Source organism: Leopardus geoffroyi, chromosome E2 (assembly GCF_018350155.1).
Source record: "Leopardus geoffroyi isolate Oge1 chromosome E2, O.geoffroyi_Oge1_pat1.0, whole genome shotgun sequence".
Classification (NCBI taxonomy): Eukaryota; Metazoa; Chordata; class Mammalia; order Carnivora; family Felidae; genus Leopardus; species Leopardus geoffroyi.
This window is the reverse complement of record NC_059335.1, coordinates 16,410,416-16,431,076: the sequence shown is the minus strand read 5'-3', so window position 1 is coordinate 16,431,076 and position 20,661 is coordinate 16,410,416. Positions and strand designations below refer to the sequence as shown.

General features: G+C 37.9%; 2 protein-coding genes across 7 annotated transcripts in view; one reads left to right on the top strand and one right to left on the bottom strand.

Annotated features, from left to right (window-relative positions):
• The window catches only part of ZNF570 (zinc finger protein 570), a 39,645-nt gene extending 33,137 nt beyond the window's left edge, over positions 1 to 6,508 (bottom strand). The window contains exons 1-2 of one of the 5 annotated variants that reach the window (XM_045441073.1): positions 6,358 to 6,508; positions 4,627 to 4,687 (exon numbers count right to left, since the gene is read on the bottom strand). In XM_045441073.1, coding sequence (XP_045297029.1) covers positions 4,627 to 4,629 — 3 coding nt within the window. In that variant the 5' untranslated portion in view covers positions 4,630 to 4,687; positions 6,358 to 6,508. Of the gene's footprint in view, positions 1 to 4,626; positions 6,305 to 6,357 lie in introns of those variants that run through there. The other 4 variants (XM_045441071.1, XM_045441072.1, XM_045441078.1 and 1 more) reach the window with 4 other exon arrangements.
• A 20-nt stretch (positions 6,509 to 6,528) lies between these two features.
• LOC123578207 (zinc finger protein 569) overlaps positions 6,529 to 20,661 on the top strand; it is a 322,725-nt gene continuing 308,592 nt past the window's right edge. Inside the window, exons 1-3 of one of the 2 annotated variants that reach the window (XM_045440903.1) lie at positions 6,529 to 6,828; positions 7,942 to 8,097; positions 17,544 to 17,601. In XM_045440903.1, the coding sequence (XP_045296859.1) occupies positions 17,587 to 17,601 (15 nt within the window). In that variant the 5' untranslated portion in view covers positions 6,529 to 6,828; positions 7,942 to 8,097; positions 17,544 to 17,586. The remainder of the gene's footprint in view (positions 6,829 to 7,941; positions 8,098 to 17,543; positions 17,602 to 20,661) is intronic. The other variant, XM_045440911.1, reaches the window with a different exon arrangement.

Here is a 20,661-nt window from a genome sequence, read left to right as displayed (position 1 = left end):
CCCCCACTTGTACTCACTTGCTCTCAAAAATAAATAAACATTTAAAAACAAAAATCTGGGGGCACCTGGATGGCTCAGTCAGTTAAGCACCAGACTTTGGCTCAGGTCATGATCTTGCAGCTCAGGGGTTCGAGCCCCACCTCAGGCTCTGTGCTGATAGCTGGGAGTCTGGATCCTGTCTGTCTCTCTCTGTGTCCCTCTCCCGCTCACACTCTATCTCTCTCTCAAAAATAAATGCACCTTTAAAAATTTTTTTTTAAAAATAAATAAAAATCTGGATCTACACAAGGAATGAAGAGCATCAGAGATAATAACTACTGGGTAAATATGTAAGACTTTTTTTTATATTATTTAAATCTTGTCCAAAGATAAATTATTGTTTAAACAAAAATATAAACAATGTAGTTTAGGATGTGAATGTAAATCATATGACAACAATTGCACAAAGACCAAGAGAAGTAAATGGAAATAAACTATTGGAAGTTTCCTCCATTCTGTGTGAAGTAATATCACTTGAACAAACACTATAAGTGAAAGATGTATACTCTAAGTCCTATAGCAACTACTGAACTAATAAAACAAAAAGTTATAGCTAATAATTCAACAAGGGAGATAGAATGGAATCATAAATTATCATAAATCACTCAATCCAAAAGAAGTCAGATAGAGAAAGGAACAAAAAACAGATGGGAAACAAATTGCAAGACGGAAGGTTTGTATCAATAATCAGATTAAATATAATTTATCTGAAAATCCAATTAAGAGGCAACAGAGTATCATAGGGGATAAAAAAGCAAGACTCAACCATATACTGCCTATGAGAAACTGAATTTAACTCCACCAATAGGTTAAAGGTACAAGGATGGAAAAAGATACACCATGCTAATGCTGTGTAGAGAAAGCTGGAATGACCTCGGATTTGGCAATGGATTCTTAGATGCGACACCAAAAGCACAAGCAACCAAAGAAAAAAAGAGATATATCAGACTTCACCAAAATGAAAAACAGGGGTGCCTGGGTGGCTCAGTGAGTTAAACGTCCAACTCTTGATTTGGGCTCAGGTCATGATCTCACAGTTTGTGGGTTGGAGCCCCGTGTCTGGCTGTGTGCTGACAGCTCAGAGCCTGTGTCTCCCTCTCACTCTCTGCCCTTCTTCCACTTGCGCTCTGTCTTTGTCTCTCAAAAATGAATAAATATTTAAAAAAAATTTAAAGAAAAAAGTTTGGCAATTCTTCAAAAGCTTAGCATAGTTTACCATATGACCCAGCAATTCCACTCCCAAAGGCAGTGATAGCAAGAACTTGAACAGATACTTGTATTCTAATGTTCATTATAGCATTATTCAAAATGGCCACTAGGTGGAAACAACCCATGTCCATCAACAGATAAATTGACGAACAAAATGTAGTATATATATGCAATGGAATGTTATTCAGCCATAAAAAGGAATAAAGTTCTGATAATATGGTACTACATGGATGAATCTTGAAAAAATTATGCAAAGTGAACTGAACCTACACAAAGGACAAATATTGTATTCTGCTTATATGAAATATTTGGATTAGACAAATTCATAGAGAAAGAAAATAAGAGGTTACCAGGGGATGTGGGGAGGGAGGAATTGAGAGTTGATTGCCTAGTGTGTTTAGTGACTACAGAGTCTTCATTTAAGTTGATAACAATTTTGGGGGCGCCTGGGTGGCTTAGTTGGTTAAGTGGCTGACTTCGGCTCAGGTCATGATCTCATGGTCCGTGAGTTGGAGCCCCACATCGGGCTCTGTGCTGATAGCTCGGAGCCTGCAGCCTGGAGCCTGCTTCTGTTTCTGTGTCTCCCGCTCTCTGCCCCTCCCCCATTCGCGCTCTGTCTCTCTCTGCCTTTCAAAAATGAATGTTAAAAAAAATAATAAGTTGATAACAATTTTGGAAATAGATAGTATTGGTGATTGTACAACACTGTGAATATACTTAATGCCACTGAATTGTACACATAAAAAAATTCTTAAAATGACAAATTTTGTGTTATACATTTTATGGTCATATAAAAATTTAATAATGTAACATACCACAAATGGAAGTGTATACTTTAAATGGGTGGATTGTATGACATGTGAGTTATATCTCAATAAAGCTATTAAAAAAAAGAAAACTGGAGTAGGTGTATTGATATCTACAAAGAAGATTTCAGAACAAACAATAGGGATAAAGTTAATTTCATAATAATACAGTGGTCAGCTCATCAAGAGGAAATAACAATTGTAAATGTTTAATGCACCTAACAATAGTTTCAAAATACATGAAACAACAACTGATAAAACTAAGAAAGAGAAAATCCACAGTGGTAAGTCAGAGATTCCAATACCACTCTCAGTAAATAAGCTAAAACACAGAAGATTTGGAAAACACTGTCATTGACCTAATTGATATTTACAGAGCAAAACCAAAAATAGCAAAAAAATACTCATTTTTTTCAAGTGTACCTGGAGCATTTACAAAGGTAGAACATATACTGGACCAGAAAAAAGCCTCTTTCCACAATGAAACTGAATTAGAAATCAGTAACTGAAAAATATGTGGGTAATTCTCTAATATTTGGAAACATATATATTAAAATATTTTTAATGTTTATTTTTGAGAGCATGCAAGCAGGGGACGGGGGGCAGAGAGAGGGGGGAAAGAAGAACCAAAGCAGGCTCTGTACTGACTGACAGCAGACAGCCCCATGTGGGGCTCAAACTCAAGAGCCACAAGATCATGACCTGAGCCAAAGTCAGAATTCAGACGCTTAACCAACTGAGCCACCAAGGCACCCCAGAAACATATACATTTCAAAATAACCCATGGGTTGAAGAAGAAATCAAAAAGGAAATTAGAAAGTATTTTGAACCAAAAGAAAATGAAAACTATATAAAAATTATGGAAGGCCACTGAAGCAGTATTCAGGGAGAAATTTATAGAAACAAATACTATATTAGCAAAGAAGAAATCAAAGTCTCAAATCAATGACTTTTCCATTTTGACATACTAGAAAAAGAAGAGCAAATAAAACACAATGTAAGTAAAACAAAGGAAATGATGAAGAGCAGAGCAGAAATTAGTGAAATATAAAACTGACAAATAAAATAAATCAATGGAACCAAAAAGTGGTTCTTTAAGATTAATAAATATGATAAAACTAGCCAGACTGATGAGGAAGGAAAGGGAAATAACATAAACTACCCATATCAGGAATGAGAGAAGTGACATCTCTACAGATTCTACAAATATTAAAAGGAAAACAAAGTATATCATACCAACCTTAATCCAGTAAACACAGAGCCTGCTTCAGGTCCCTGGTCCCCTTGTCTCTCTGCCCCTCCCCTGCTCTCTCTCTCTCTCTCAAGAAAATAAATAAATATTAAAAAAAAAAAAACCCTCCCTGCAAGTTTCCTTTCCTTCCTCTTACAAACCATTTGCAGACTTTCTTGGGAAGCCTGTCCTGCTTTTCCTAGGAAGCTTCATTATGTGAGTAATAAAACTTCTCATACCCTCTTGGTGTGTGTATGGCATCAAGAGTCTCAACACCCCACCCAAATTTTGTGGGTGGTACCTGCATACTGGAAAATAAATGGGTATCACAATTCACAACAGATAGGAAAAGGTACCAATGTCTTTTTTCACAGGTGACATAATCATTTAATGTAGAAAATCCAATGGAACCTCCAAAATTCTAGTAGAAACACTAAGCGACTTTAGCAAATTAATAGGTTCCAAGATCAAGGTACAAAAATCAATTGTATTTTTATTTGAAATACAAGGTACAATCAGAAATTTGCAAGGAACAATTGGAAAGTGAAATTTTTTAAAATTCCATTTAAAATAGTATCAAAAACTGTGAAATACTTAGGGGTAAATCTGACAAAAGATTTCATTACTTTTATGTCAAAAACTACAAAATATTGCTGAAAGACATGAATGAAGATCTAAATAAATGGAGATATATACTATGTTCATGGGTCATGCGATTCACCATTTGAAAGATGGCACTTCTCCCCCGATTGATCTGTATTTTCAACACAATCTCAATCAAAATCCCAGATAGTTTTTTTTTTCATTTGTGCTTTTGGTATACATTGACAAATTCCTTCTAAAATCCTTCCTACGTGTTTACCTAAAAGAAATGAAAATTTATGTTCACACAAAAAACTGTACATGAATGTGTACAGCAGCTTTAGTTATAACAGCCAAAAGTTGTAAACAACTCATGTTCTTCAGTGAGTGATTGACTAAACAATGTGTGGTATATATCCACATGGAATACCACTCGGTAATAAAAATGAATTACTTACACATGTAAAAACATTTATGAATCTCCAGGGAATTATGCTGCATGAAAAAGCCAATGCCTAAATTACACATTATATCATTCCATTTATATAATATTCTTGAAAGGTAAAATTACAGAGATGGGAGAACAGATTAGGGTTGTGGGGCCTTAAACAGGGGGCTGTGGGCAGGAAGGAAGTGGGTGTGGCTACAAAAGAACACATGAACTATCTATGTGATGATGTAAATATTCTAAGCCTTCACTGTATCAATGTAAATATCCAGGTTGTGACACTATATATAATTTTGGAAGATGTTACTTACCATTGGAGGAAACTGGATAAAGGGCACACAGGATCTCTGAATTATGCAAATCTAGAATTATCTCAAAATAAAAAATTAATATTAAAAGCTAGGCCAAAAAAGAAAATATATTCTAAGGTGGTAGACCAAAATCCAACTACATTAAATGTAATTCACTAAATATGTCAAATTAAAGATTAAGATTGTCGTTATTGATCTTAAAATAATGCTGTTTAATAACAGACATGCTTTAAAAATAAAACAGGTTAAAAACAAAAGGATAGAGATAAACCATGCACTAACCAAAAGAAGGATGGTGAAACTATAGTAATATCAAAATAGACCAAGAATTAAAAAAAAAAAGCCATTATTATAAATAAAGAGTAAACTCCAACAGGACTGATCCAACAGGAAATTATTACAATTCAAACAACTCAAAATGTATACCATCCAATAAGAGAGCTTCAAAATATATAAGGCAAAGTTAACAGAAATAAAAGGAGATCTAGACAAATCTCCAAGTATAAAAAATCAGGAAGCTGGATGCACATAGAACACCCAATTCTGTTGTTTTATCATCTCTTAACAAAATGATATGCAAAAATAATTCTTACAGCAGACAGGAAAAAATTTACTATTGGTAAAGACAAAATACAAACAAAAGACTCATTTGGAGGGCACGTTCCTTTTATGTAGTGTTTGGGAGTTTCTTGTCCCTTCCCAGACCAATTCACACTCTCTGAAACAGCGCCCAATATCATCTAGTGAAAGGAAGACATCCTAGAGGTACCATAGTTCTACGGGCTTTATATAGCTTCATGGTAAGCTTATGAGTCAGTAGCCTCTCTGATAATCTTCAACAACTACAAGTCCCTGATATTTAGCATGCTGTAGTCTGCAGCATTTTGTTCTCATTGCCAGCCTATCATAGCAGAAAAGCATTGGGCTAGTGTTTTCAGAGGCATTTTCTCCATTTTAGTCTCTTCGGCAAAATTACTGCAGAGTCTTCAACTTTCATTGTCAATGGTTTTTTATTTCTTCTCAAGTCAGAGCCTGACCCATATGAAATGCTGAAAAAAAAGGAAAAATCTTTAGGGCAGTAGTGGAGTAACAGAGAATAAAAAAGCATGGGTGTTTCAGTTACATGGATTCACAAACGTTTAAAATTCCTCCCATTTAATATCTTGGTGACTGTGGTTTATAAACGGAACCTTGTAAGTTTCAATATTGTAACAGGCTCGAGTCCGAAAAGCAGAAACACACAAAGAATTGACAAAAGCACACAGTATCTGAAAAAACTGCAGGGTCAGAATCAAACGGTCACAAGAACATACAACGCGACCATTGTCATACAAATGGTCGCAAATTCGCAGGACCCTCAGTCACTGGACCTGAGAGTCTCTGGACTCCATAGACGCCCTACCACCAGGTCCACGGCCTAAATCTGCCACACACGGTGACACAACACCACTCCCCTCTTCTGCCTGCCAGGAACTTGAGGGTCAAGCTGGTCCATCTCGTCCCGCCACGGGCCCCTGACTTTTCCCAGTCTTCGCCCTGCTGAAGTCCGTGTGGGCCCCGGACAAGACGGAACTAAACCCACCCAGCGGAGCTTCCTTCACGTATCAGGCACCGTAACACCGGGAAACCGGCGACCCAGCCAACCGTAAGAAGGCAGGCACTTTGCGCAGAAAATAGACTTGGCCGTGAAGGCCTCTGGGAAATGTAGTCCTCGGCCGAAAAGTTGCTAACCTTTTCAGATTCTTTTCAACACCAAGTTGCACTTCCAGGCTCCTAGTGGAGTGCCGGGCTCAAGTGAAGCAGCTGCAGCAAAACTGTTGAGCCTCCAGGACAGATCTTGGCGCCCTTAAACGCAGCGGTACGCTAATTACCGCTACTCGCCAGCAAGAAAGCCGGCCCACCCCCACCCCCGTGAGCCGCGGGGGCCTCTGGGAAGTGTTGTCCGGCGTCTAACGGACCGAGGCTCGTGCTGCCCTCAGTCACAGCCGACGCTGACCTTACAGGAGCCTCCGACTCAGCCCGCAGGGGTTGTGCCACTTGGGCGGCATTGAGTTGTGGGATTGGGCCTGTATCCGCGGGCTCCTTGGTGAGTCCTCGGGAGGCCTCGCGCTCTGAGCCCTGGACCCTTTGTGCTGGTTGGGAGTAGGGGCCTGCGGACCCCGTGCCTGCGTGCTGGAGGAGGATGCCGTCAGGGCTGTGCAGGTGCGGGTGGTTCCCTGCGGCCGTGGGAGTGGCGCGTGATGGAACTGTTTGCCAGACATTTGTGACTGAGTGTGGCCGTGAGAACGTGTGTGTAAGCGGATTTTGTGGGTGTGCTTTTCCTTTTACGTTTCAGTATGAATGTGGGTGCGAACGTGCGTGATTGTGGGATCGTGAGTGAATGATAAACTCGGTGGATGAAAGGTAGAGCACGGTTGTGTGTGTAGGTTTGTGCGACTGTTTGTATCAGTGCCTCATTTCTTTGGTTATGGTAATTGGAAATGTGTTTTTATGTGAGATATCGATAGCCCCAACACTTGGTATTTATTTACGTTAAATTTTATTTTTGTGTATCAGCCTCGTTGTTTGTGTGCGTACCAACTTCATGCTCCTTGCCCCCGACTCCCCGCCCCAAATCGCAAAATACAGAAAAGGTCATGGAAAACAACATTCATAATTCTGCCAGCCACCGTCGAAATTTACTTCTCATCTTTTCACTCCTCTGTGAATACATTCATGCATTGCTATATTATTATATATGTCCATAATAGCTAAGAAATTGGTATCACACTACACATACAGTTCTGTAACCTGCCTTTGTCATTTAACAATACACAATATCTTCCCATTTAAACATTTACAAATGTATGTCGTCATTTTAAAGTTTTTCATGCTCTACAGTTTAATACATTTACCTCTGTTGATGGGTAATTTGTTTTTTCCAATTTCTTGCCATTATGAACAATGTGTTTATCACAACTAGTTGTCATATGTTATAATGCACTTACTAATTTGGGGGAGGAGGTGGAGGGGTAGGCTTCTAGGAGGGGAACTGATAGGTCAAAATGTAGGTGGTTATTAAAGGCTCCTTAAAGCTATCCAATTATTCTCCTGTAAGGTTCCAATAATTTACAGTATTATTGACATAGTATAAGATTGCTGTATTCATACACCCTTGATAACAATGGTTATCCACTATTAGTAATCTTTGCTAACCTCATAGATGTAAAATTTCATTAATTTGCAGTTTGGTTACATTTTAAAAATCTTTGTGAAATAGGTGTTTTCTAAAATATTTTTCTGAAGCAGTATTCTCTTTTCAAATTTATTTTCTAGATTCTTCAGGTACTAATTCATTTATCCATCAGCACTCCCTTTATTGAATGCTGTCTATGTGAAAGGAATAATTCTAGATGCTTGGGATATAGCACTGAACAAAAGAGAAACTCTCTGCTGTCATGGTACTTACATTGTCGTGGACCAGATAATAAGGTAAGTGAGTTAAGTATAACATACATTCAGTAGTGAAAAATACTAAGAGAAAAAGTAAAACAGAAGGGTATATACAGTGAGAGAAGGGAATTCGAGTTTTAGATGGGGTGGCTAGGGAAGGCATCCTGAAAAGGTAATAAAGATAGGATGGAAGTGGAGCACCGGGGTGTCTTAGGTAAGCATCCAACTCAGTTTCGGCTAAAGTCATGATCTCATGGTTCATGGTTTCGAGCCCCAAGTCAGGCTCCATGCTGGCATTGCAGAGCCTGCTTGGCATCCTCTCTTTCCCTCTCTCTGCCCTTCCCCTGCTCATGTGTGCGCTCTCTCTCTCTCAAAATAAATGTAAAAAACAAAAGATATGAAGGAAGTAAAGGAGCTATTTATGCATGTAATTGAGGGAAGATTATTCCAGGCAGAGTGAACAACAGTTATAAAAGTCCTGAGGTGGGAACCTGCCTGTTAACAGCAGAGAGGCTGGTATGGCTGAAATAGAGCAAATGAGATGGAGACTAGTGGGAAATGAGAGAAAAAAGGTAAGTGGAGGGAAGAAGGGTAGATCAAGTTCATAACATGGGCCATATTATGATTTGGCTTTTACTGTGAATGAGGTGGGAAGGTGTTGGAGAGTTTTGATCATGGGAGTGACATTATCTTGTCTACAATGTAAGAGTATCACTTTGGCTGCTCTGATGAGGAACTATACGAAGAAGGATGGGGGTGGGGGGACAAAGGCAGAAGAGACCATTTAGGAAACCTTTACAGTAATCTAGGGAAAAGATGTCCGTGACCTGGAGCAGAGTAGTAAAAATGGTGAGAAGTAGTCATGTATTGGATATAATTTAAAGATAGAGCTGATGGGGTTTGCTGAAGGAACTGATGTGGAGTATAATTGTGACAAGAGGACACAGTATTTTTCAATCTGGCACACTTGAAGAACAGAGTTATTAACTGAGAAAGGAAAGAAAGTAGGAAAAACTGACTGGGGGCAAAGGGAGATAGTGAGATTTCAGTTTGGAATATAGTATATGAAGCATGAGATGCCCATTGGACATTCAAGTAGAGATATTAAGTTGGCAGTGGGATATACAAGTCTGAAGTTCAAAAGAAGAATCTGAGGGGTGCCTGGATGGCTCAGTGGTTAGGTTAGCACGGAGGCTGCTTGGGATTTCTCTCTGCCTCTCTCTGCCCCACTGCCGCTGTCATGCATATCTGTGTGCTCACACGTGCACACTCTCTCTCAAAAAATAAATAAACATTTTTTTAAAAAAATTATGTGAGATCTAGGCTAGAGACATAAATTTGGGAATTATCAATATGTAGATATTTAAAGTGAATAGACTGAATGAGATCACTTAAAGGGTAGGATAGATAGAAAAAGATAGAGGTAAAGGACTTATATCTGGGTCACTCCAACAAAGCCTGGGAAATGAGAAGGAACAAGCAAAAAGGACTGGAAGGGACTAGCTAGAATGGTTGGAGGGAAGCTAAGTGAGTTTGATAACCCTGGAAACCAAAGGAAAAATGTGTGTTAACAAGAACTGTGTCAGTGCTGCTGATAGGCCAAGTGAAAAGAGGACTGAGAAAGGAATGTTGACTTTAGCAACATGAAAGTCATTGGTGACCCTGAAGAGGAGTTTCAGTGGAGTATGGGGCTAAAGAGAGAAATAGAGAAAAAAGTTTGGAGATACCTGTTGTGGATAATTCTTTAAGTTTTTCTTTAAATGGAAGAGGAGTGGGGCGCCTGGGTGGCTCAGTCAGTTGAGCATCTGACTTCGGCTCAGGTCATGATCTTATGGTCTGTGAGTTCAAGCCCCACATCAGGCTCTGTGCTGACAGCTCAGAGCCTGGAGCCTGCTTCAGATTCTGTGTCTCCCTCTCTCTCTGAACCTCCCCCGTTCATGCTCTGTCTCTCTCTGTCTCAAAAATAAACAAACATTAAATAAATACATAAATACATAAATACATAAATACATAAATAGAAGAGGAGTGAAATAGAGGGGTAGATGGAGTTGGATTTAACCAGAGTGTTGGTTTCATGAACTAATTAGGAGTAATGTGAGGCAAGGGTGTCTAAGTTGGCAGGAATTAATTATATTGATTGACTGAATTTTAGGCCAGGTAAGTAGAAAAGTGAGGATAGGAAGGAGGTGAGGGACAGTGAAAAATTGGTAGAATGAATGAAGTTCCTGATGGGGTTGAAGGACTGTTGGGCTGAAATATTAGAGGAAGTAAGGTAGAGAGATGGGATATTTTTCCTTTACTTGTCAAATGTTTTCAAAATAGAACAATCCCTCTTTTTACCACTATATCAGTTTAAGAAAACATGGAAGATTACCAGCTATATTTCAGTAGGGGTTACAAAATGATATTTGGTATAAATGATGTTTGAGTTCTGCATTCCTTCTTCATTTACTGGCTGAAATATTGTAAAGAAAAAAATTTCCCTCATCAACCCTTTGGTTACCTTGAAGAAAGTTTTTATAGGAAAAGCAGAATAAATTGATTCTTTCCCTTTATAGGTTTTCAGGCTATTGAATTGGTGCCTTAGCATTTCCCAATGAGTTGTTATTTTTACTGTTATGTACTCATAGATTTTAGCATATTTGATGTAATTCAAACCATTGTGCTTATTTTCTCTGTTAAGCTCAAATTTTCCCATCTTTGGTTGTCTTTTCAAGATGGCTTTTAAGTTGTTTTTTTTTTTTTAACACATCTCTGGAAGTCATTGATAGTGTCCTACATTTCTGGTATGAAGGTTATTCCAAGATCATTTTGAATATTTCCTGCCTTAGGCATGGAATCAGGCATTTCTTTATGGTGCTCTGGTTCCTTTTATTAGGAAATGATATTTTGAGACCACCGTTACAGTGCTTATTGTTATTGGCAGGGTCATTATTTCTAGACTTTTTTTTTTCCTTTTGGTGGACAGAGCTAGGAAATACACTCTTTTATTTTTTAATAGCTTGATAATATTTTATCCATTTAAAGTGTACAATTCAATGTTTTTTTTTTACTATATTCACAGGTATACCCATCATCATAATGTAATTTTAGAACATTTTTGCCCCTACTAAAAGAAATACATATTAGCAATCAGTCTCCTATTCCCCTTCTTCATCCCAGTGTAATCAAACATAATCAGCTTTCTGTCTCTATAAATTTGCCTTTTCCAGACATTTGGTATAAATGAAATCATACAACATATCATCTTTTGTGACTGGCTTCTTTCAGTTGGCATGTTTTCAGTGTTCATTAATGTTGTAGCAGGAAGTATATTCTTAATAGAATGGACTTCATGAGTTCATATTGCTATTTCCAATTTTAAAAATTCAGAATTACCCACTTTTTACTTTGGTTTTATTAATGTATCTTCTGTTTGCTCATTTATTCATCCATGTTTGTATTTCTGTGGTGTTAGTTATTTCTCTTCTCTCATTTGTGATTTTATTTATTTGGGTCCTGTCTCTTTTTTTCTTGATAAGTCTGGCTGGAGGTTTATAATTTTACAGTTTTTTTCAAACAACCAGCTCCTGGTTTCATTGATCTGTTCTATTGTCTGGTTTTTACTTTTTTTTTTTTTTTACTTTTTTTTTTTTTTAACATTTATTTATTTTTGAGACAGAGAGAGACAGAGCATGAACGTGGGAGGGGCAGAGAGAGAGGGAGACACAGAATCTGAAACAGGCTCCAGGCTCTGAGCCATCAGCCCAGAGCCCGACGCGGGGCTCGAACTCACGGACTGCGAGATCATGACCTGAGCTGAAGTCAGACGCCCAAACGACTGAGCCACCCAGGCGCCCCTTTATTTTTGTTTTTAACTTTAGTTAACATACAGTGCAATATTGGTTTCAGGAGTAGAGTTTCTATATCATTTATTTATGCTGTAATTTTATTATTTCCTTCTTTCTGCTGGCTTTAGGCTTCATTTGTTTTCCTAGCTCCTTTAGGTGATCAGGTTGTTTATTTTAGAGTTTTCTAGCTTCTTAAGATAGGCTTGTATAGCTATATATTTTCCTCTTAGGACTGCTTTTGTTGTATTCCATAGGTTTTGAACTGCCATGTTTTCATTTTCATTTGTTTCCTTGTATTTTTTTATTTCTTCTTTGATTTCCCATGTTGACCCGTTCATTGTTTAGTAGCATGTTGTTTAACCTCCCTGCATTTGTGGTCTTTCCAGATTTTTTCTTGTGACCCATTTCTGGTTTCATAGCATTGTGGTCAGATAAGGTAAAGAAGTCTTGTTTATATTATATTTGTGCCTCTATTACCTTGTTTCTCTCTACTCCGATTAGTAACTTTAAAAATTTTTTTAGTTTTTTTGGGTTCTATTCCATTTTTTAATATGAGTAAATATGCTTGATATGTGTATATTCATATCATCCCTTTTAGATAAATTTTAGGGTTTTTTTTAATCTCACTTTTCTCAGATCATCTTAAATAAATTTGAAGATTGACTTGGCAAGTTGAATGAAAAATGTTTTTTGAAAGGTTACTGGAATTATGTTAATTTTATAGATAATATTGGGAAAGGTGTCATCATTACCATGCTCACTTCTATTTTAAAGCCTGATATTTATTTAAGACCACTTTTAATGAACATCAGGAAATCGAATAAATGGCTCTTACACAGCTTTTGTTTGCATTATTCTTAGTACCTTAGTGTTTTTCTTGCTTTTGTGATTGTGAATAGGTTAGTTACAATACCACAGAGATCTCCTACTGTGTTTAATTCACCTCTCTCCTGATTAAGCATTTACTTGTTTGTATCCTTTGTCTTCCAGAGTTACTATCAGGCTGATCCTGACAGGTTTTGCTAGTTTTTTCAGTTTCTGAACAGACATGGACCCCTAGAGTTTCCTACTCTTATATTTTTGCTGATGTCACTCCTATTCCTTTACTTTTAACCTATCTGATGTTTATATTTAACATGTGTTTCTTGTAGGCACATATAGTTGGGTGTTGGTGTTTTTACCCACTGGTAACAACCTGTTTTTCCATTTTTGTATTTTGACCATTTATACTTAATATTATTTATTTGTTTGTTTATTTATGTTTAATTTTTTTTTAACGTTTTTATTTGTTGTGAGACACAGAGACACAGAGCGTTAGCAGGGAGGGTAGAGAGAGGGGGAGGCATAGAATCTGAAGTAGGCTCCAGGCTCTGAGCTGTCAGCACAGAGCCCGACACAGGGCTCAAACTCACAAACTGTGAGATCATGACCTGAGCCGAAGTCGGTCGCTTAACCAGCTGAGCCACCCAGGTGCCCCCATATGATTATTTATATAGTTGAATTAATATCAGTCATCTTTGTAACTCTTTTCTATTTGTTCCATTTGCTCTGTTTCTTTTTTTCCCTTCTGGACTTCTGTCTTTCACTGAGCATGTTTCCATTTTGTCCACTCTTTTACTGTATCATTTATCCTTGTAAAAAGAAAATTGGTATTACTCTAGAGTTTATATATATTTTTATCATTCTTTTTTGTTTAATTTTTTAATGTTCATTTACTTTTGAGAGAGAGACAGAGCACAAGCAAGGGAGGGGCAGAGAGAGAGAGACAGACAGACAGACAGACACAGAATCCGAAGCAGGCTCTAGGCTCCGACCTGTCAGCATGGATCTGATGCAGGGCTCGAACTCAGGAACTGTGAGATCATGACCTGAGCTGAAGTTGGACACCTAACCAACTGAGCCACCCAGGTGCCCCTACAATATATATTTTTACCTCAGGTACAAACTTCTAGTTACAAGTCCTGGGATGTAATGTATAGCATAATGACTATAGTTTGCAATATTCTACTGCATATGTGACAGTTGCTAAGGGAATAGATCTTAAAAGTTTTTATCACAAGAAAAAAAATGTAACGATGTAAGATGATGTATATTAATTAGGCTTATTTTGATGATCCTTTCACAGTGTACCCAAATATCAAATCGTTATATTGTACACCTGAAACCAATATAATGTTATATGTCAATTATACCTCAGTAAACAAAAAAACTTTCTAAAAAGGAAACTATATACCCAAATAATTTCACAAGTGAAATAGCAAACATCTAAGGAAGAAACTATAACAATTCTATATAAACTCTCCCAGAAAGTAGAAGCAGCAGAACACTTTCCAACTCATTTTATGAGACCAGCCTTACCCTGATATCAAAACCAGACAAAGACATGACAAGAAAACCACAGACCAGGGGCGCCTGGGTGGCGCAGTCGGTTAAGCGTCCGACTTCAGCCAGGTCACGATCTCGCGGTCCGTGAGTTCGAGCCCCGCGTCGGGCTCTGGGCTGATGGCTCAGAGCCTGGAGCCTGTTTCCGATTCTGTGTCTCCCTCTCTCTCTGCCCCTCCCCCGTTCATGCTCTGTCTCTCTCTGTCCTAAAAAGAAATAAACGTTGAAAAAAAAAAAAAAATTAAAAAAAAAAAAAAAAAAAAAAAGAAAACCACAGACCAGTATTTTTCATGGACTTAGATACAAAAATCCTTAACATTGAATTGAAAAATTGAATCTAGCAATATAAAAAGGATCATATAACATGACTAAATGGAATCATGTTGGGAATACAAGTTCATTATTTGAAAATCAGTGACTGTACTTCACCAAAAGAGAGTAAAGAAGAACCATATGATTATCTCAATAGATGCAGAAAAAGCACGACAAAATTCAACATTTATTCATGAAAAAATAATTCTCAGCAAATTAGGAGCAGAAGGGAATGTTCTTTACTAAAGGTCATCTAAAAAAACCTGAATACTGGAGTTTGCATTATACTTAGTGGTGAGATAATGCTTTACCTCTAAGATTGGCAACAAAGTGAAGATGTCCTCTATCACCACCGTTATTTACCCTTGTATTGCAAATCCTAGCCAGTGCAATAAAGCAAGAGAAAAACAAAGACATATAAATCGGAAAGGAAGAAATACAGCTGTTTCTATTTGCAGGCAACGTGATTATCTAGATAGAAAACCCCAAGGGGCGCCTGGGTGGCTCAGTCGGTTAAGTGTCCGACTTCAGCTCAGGTCATGATTTTGCGGTTCGTGAGTTGGAGCCCCGCATTGGGCTCTGTGCTGACAGCTCAGAGTCTGGAGCCTGCTACGGATTCTATGTCTCCCTCTCTCTCTCTGCCCCTCCCCCGCTCATGCTCTGTCTCTGTCTCTCTCTCAAAAAAATAAACATTAAAAAAAAGATATGTATTTACATAGTTTGAAACTAAAAAATTAAAAAAAGAAAAAAGAAAACCCCAAAGAATCTACAGAAAAGCTCCTAGATCTCTTCAATGAATGTAGCATGGTTGCAAGATACATAATCAGTATATGAAGTCAAATCATTTTTACATTCCAGCAATGAACAGTTGGAATTTGAAATAAAAAATTTAGTAACACTCCCCAAAATAAGATACTTAAAAATAAATCTCACAGAATATGTGTAGACACTGTATGCTGAAAACGAAAAAAAAAAAATACTGCGATGAAAGAAATAAAAAATAAGTGCAGAAATATACTACATTCATGGATCGGAAGACTCATGTTTTCATGTCTCTTTGATCTGTAGGTTAAATGCAATCCCAATCAAATTCCTAGCAATCTTTTTTATAGATATCAATGAGGATGGAAGTAGAACCCAAAATGCAAGGCAGAATGAGACAAATATATTTACCTCTACTGTAATATAAATGTGGCATAACTTCATTGAAGGCTATGGGGAAGAAATCCTCTTTAAATAAGAGCTCTCATTTCTTTTCATCATTTGTAAGTCCTTAACAATATATAAAGTCGTTTTTGTTGAACCATCCTTCCAGTTCACATACTGCTATTAGAAATTCTACAATGAAATTCATCATAAGGTGCCTCAAAGAAATTTTGGAGTTGTTTTCTCTCCACTTTCTGTTTCTTGCCTGTACTTGAGAAATTTGATGATTCAGAGAAAGAAGAAAGACAGTAGGGGGGAGTCCTGATTGGCGTCTTCTGTCTGGCTAGTTGACGACTTCAGTTCACCTTAAGCAAATGCCCTTAATATGATAATTCCTCTTTTAACCTATGCCCACATAGACCCACGTCCACTATGAGAGCCAGAACTGTCCGGACAACAGAATGTGCTGGTATGCACCCTCAGGCCAAAGGGGCTATGTGCAAGAGATATGTACGGGGGGGGGGGGGGGAATATATATATATATATATATATATATATATATATATATATATATATATATCACAAATTTTTCCATAACTTCTCCTTTTAGCCAAGATTTTGTCACATTGTAACTCATAGCTGCAGGGGATGCTGGGAAAGTGAGTAACTGGCAAAGGGAAGTAGGATTACCCTCATTGACCTAGATCAATCATGATTCATCCTTGGGAGAAGGTATATTGCCATGTGAAAAAATTAAGGTTTATTTTTCAAGGAATAAGATGAGGGCAATGGCTATTGTTAGTAACATTATCTGCCACATGTGGCCTTTCGGAGTATGCTGGTTCTCTATGCTTAGCGAAGTATCAAATTTTCTTTACAGAATTTTGTACTGTTGGTGCTGGGAAACTACTGAGATACCATCTTATTCTGTCCTCTCTTTTTTTTTGTTTGTTTATTTTGAGAGAGCATGTGCATGAGCCGGGGAGGGGCAGAGAGAGGAGAGAGAGAACCCTAAGCAGGCTCTGTGCTGTGAGTGCAGAGCTTGATGCAGGGCTTGAATTCTTAAACCGTGAGATCATGACATGAGCTGAAATCAAGAATTGGCCACTCGACTGACTGAGCCACCCAGGCACCCTAATATGAATTTTATTTAAAAAAATGAAATAGTGCTACTAGACTTGAAATAAAAAGAAGGAAAACTGTACTGTTTTTTTTTCCCATCCCTAATTCCTATTGCCAGAAAAAAACACTTTCACCTTTTTTAAAACCTCTTTCAGCTCTTGTGTGATTTCTTATATATTTTTTTTACCATGGCAAAAAAGAAATTCTCTTACCACCACCAATATCTCCAATAAATATCACACAGACACACAAACTTCTCCTTACTCCTTCCTTGAAAGGATATAATTACATTACCATTTTGTTTAAATTCTCATTTAGTTGGTAATGTCTCAATACATTAAAATACCTTAGGTGTTTTGTCAGTTTTCTGATTTTCTTGGTTATGTGCGTTCATGAAGCTGTGTGTCTTCCTGCTTCCTGTGAACTATTTATTTTCTGATAGAGAGCTATTGACAGATTCATGGGACATCCCCCGCATGTGAAATTGTATTCTTATCCACCTTATGCCTAAGCTATACATGATCTTACCAGTCATCCTTATACCTCTCAGCACCTCTGGTGTGAATATTCTTGGCCTTTCTGATGGATCCAAGAATCATTTTGCTACAGGCTGACCTTTAATCTACCTTGTGGGTACAGGTTTCTGAAACCACAAAGCACACCTGGTCTAATGGCTTTTCTTCTCTTTCCCAGCTCTGCCTTTTTAAGCCCTCTCCATTACCAGACAGAAGAGGAAATGACTGAGTCCCAGGTAAATTTTAAATAGTATATTCTCTTCTTTATTCTACAGTGTAGTTTAAGGGGATTACAGCAATCTGTACAGTAAATTGGAAAATCATATATACATAAGCATTTTCAGAGGAAACAGAGTTGGAAGTTTAAGACCAGGAAAGAGTGAAAATGGTAATACCAACATTCATTCAGAGAGATTAAAGTTGGGCTTCAACTTTCAATTTCATTATTATTACCAAACCAGAGCAGAAATTCATTACATAATTTGCATTGTAAATAAGAATTAAAATGAACATTTCTTAGAAGTATGTTTGTCACTGGCACCTATTGTTGTAGGTCAGTGAATATATTATAGTGTGACCTCTTGTAGTTGAAAAACCCAGCTATTTTGATGGTCTGTTTTAATGAAGGAGAAAACAAAGAATGTACGTTAAAATAGCCAGCATTGGAAAGAATGGAAATGAAGAGTATCAGGAAAAATGATAAATTATCTCTTTCATGCAAAGGGAGACCACACAACAATAAAAAAAATGGCAGATACTGGTTAGTCACAACAATATAGGTAAATTCACAAACAAAAGATAGTTTATAGCCTGGAAACAGTTACTATCCCTTCAGTTACTATCCCTTATTTGGATATGTAGTAACCTGAAAACTGACCATGTATTAGGCCTGAATAAAATTTAATAAATTTCAAACATAGAAACTATACATGTGATAGTTCTACAATACAATTAAATATGAAGTAAATAATAAAAGATTCAAAAAGAAAAACATTCACATAGAAATTTTTAAACTAGGATAAGCAACTCAAATCAACAGAGACATAAAACTGTGTTACAGAACATCTTAAAAAATAAAACAATGCATGGGGCACCTGGATAGTTCAGTCTGTTGAGCATCCGACTTCGGCTCAGGTCAAGATCTCACAACATCGAGTTCTGTGCTGACAGCTCAGAGCCTGGAGCCTGCTTCAGATTCTGTGTCTCGGGCTCTCTCTGCCCCTATCCTGCTCGTGCGTGTGTATGTGCGCGCGTTTTCTCTTTCTCTCTCAAAAATAAAACATTAAAAAAAATTTTAATAAGTAAAGCATTGCACAGGCTGAAAACAATATGTTAATAAACAAAAGAATGAAAGAGCAAAATACATAGTTCTGGTAATTAGAAACAAAATAAGAAAATAAAGGAATTGGTAAGAATAAAATACAAGTCAGTTAGTTAGAAAAACACAAAATAGTATAACTAATAAAGAGCTGCTTCTTCCTCTGTCTCTCTCTTTTCTTCCTTTCTTTATTATTTGAAAATCTATGGGGCGGCTCAGTTAGTTGAGTGTCCAGCTCTTGATTTCAGTTCAGGTCATTATCCCAGAGTCATGGGATTGAGCCCCACTCAGGCTCTGCACTGAGTAGGGAGCCTGCTTAAGATTCTCTCTCCCTCTGCCCCTTTAGCCCGCTCATGCACGCTGTCTCTCTCTTAAAAAAGAATCTAGGAAGAGGGAGGGAGAAGTAGAATAAATAGCCACATACCCAGCTCCCCAAATTAGCATATTTTAGTATTTTGTCCTTTTGGCCTCAAGATTTTTTTCAACCGAATAATTAGAATATTACAGATACTTTGTCCCCAGATGCACTCTCTTGAATGTTACCTATATCCATAGAGTTCATGGGTTTTTTTTGTTTTTTTAATTTTTTTTTTAACGTTTATTTATTTTTGAGACAGAGCATGAACAGGGGAGGGTCAGAGAGAGAGACACACACAGAATCCTAAACAAGCTCCAGGCTCTGAGCCGTCAGCACAGAGCCCGAGGTGGGGCTCGAACCCACGGACCGCGAGATCATGACCTGAGCTGAAGTCGGACACTTAACCAACTGAGCCACCCAGGCGCCCCCATAGAGTTCATGGTTTTATATTCTTATCACACAGATTTGTATATGTGAACACCACATATGTTGCTCTGTGTTTGAGATTTTTAAATAACTGAGAACATAATGGGCTTACAGTTCTGCAGTTCCTTTTTTTTCACTCCACATTGTGTTTTCAGACCTATTCATGTTAATATATGTATCTCTGACTTTTATGTCCTTTTCCATTGTTTTGATTTTCTTATGTCACTCCCACTCTATCTTAATTACCATATATTATAAATCTTGATCTGATAACGCAAATGAATCCTCCATCTTTGTTCTTCGGCATCGCCTTAGCTACTTGTAGTTATTTATATTTTTCATATAAACTTTAGAATTACTCTATTTCCATAATTAAAACTACTGAGGTATTGACATTGAATTAAGTTTACAAATATGTCCATTAATTTCTTTTATGTATTTAGGTGCTCCTGTATTGGGAGCATAGATACTTAAATTGTTATATCCTCCTATTGGACTAATCCCTTTGTCATTATGTAGTACCCTTGCTGCATTTGTCTTAAGCCAAGCCAGTTGCAATGACCTGCCTTGCTTGTTGTGGGCACAGTGGGCAGGGTTTGCTCCCTGATTTGTTGAGAGGCCTGGCTGCCACCAGCATGGGCTTGTTGGTGAGTGGGGACAGCTTTTAGCCTGTCTACCTACAATTAGCCTCTCTACAGCTGCAGGTGCACTAAAGGGCAGGTTTGCTCCCTGAACAAAGGGCTAAGAGACTGCTGCAGAAGCTGATGTGCACTGGTATGTGGGGGCAGGAGTCCATTGGAGTGGCACCAGTCTGTTCAGAGCTGCCTGTGAGGATGGGGAAATAGGAGCTGCTTTGGAGGGATGCCTTGTGAGGTAGATGAGTTGGATGGAGAAGGTCAGTAGGGGAACATTGTGTTGGGGCACCAGGGCTAGCAGGTAGATGGAGAATGTTAGTGTTGGCTTTTGCAAGCCTCTGGCTTATCTAGGTTGGGAAAGGGGAAGAGAAATGGCTCCCACCGGCACTTTTGTTCCTGTCCCTCAAGCACTTCCTAAGATTAGTCAGTAATCTTCTTCACATATACCCAAGGTGCTTTTTAGACTGCTGTTTCTGTGCTTTCTCTCAGACCAACTTATTTAGTATGCTGGCTCTTTAAGGGCAGTTTCCTGTTGCCCTCCAGCTTTCCCAGAGTTAAT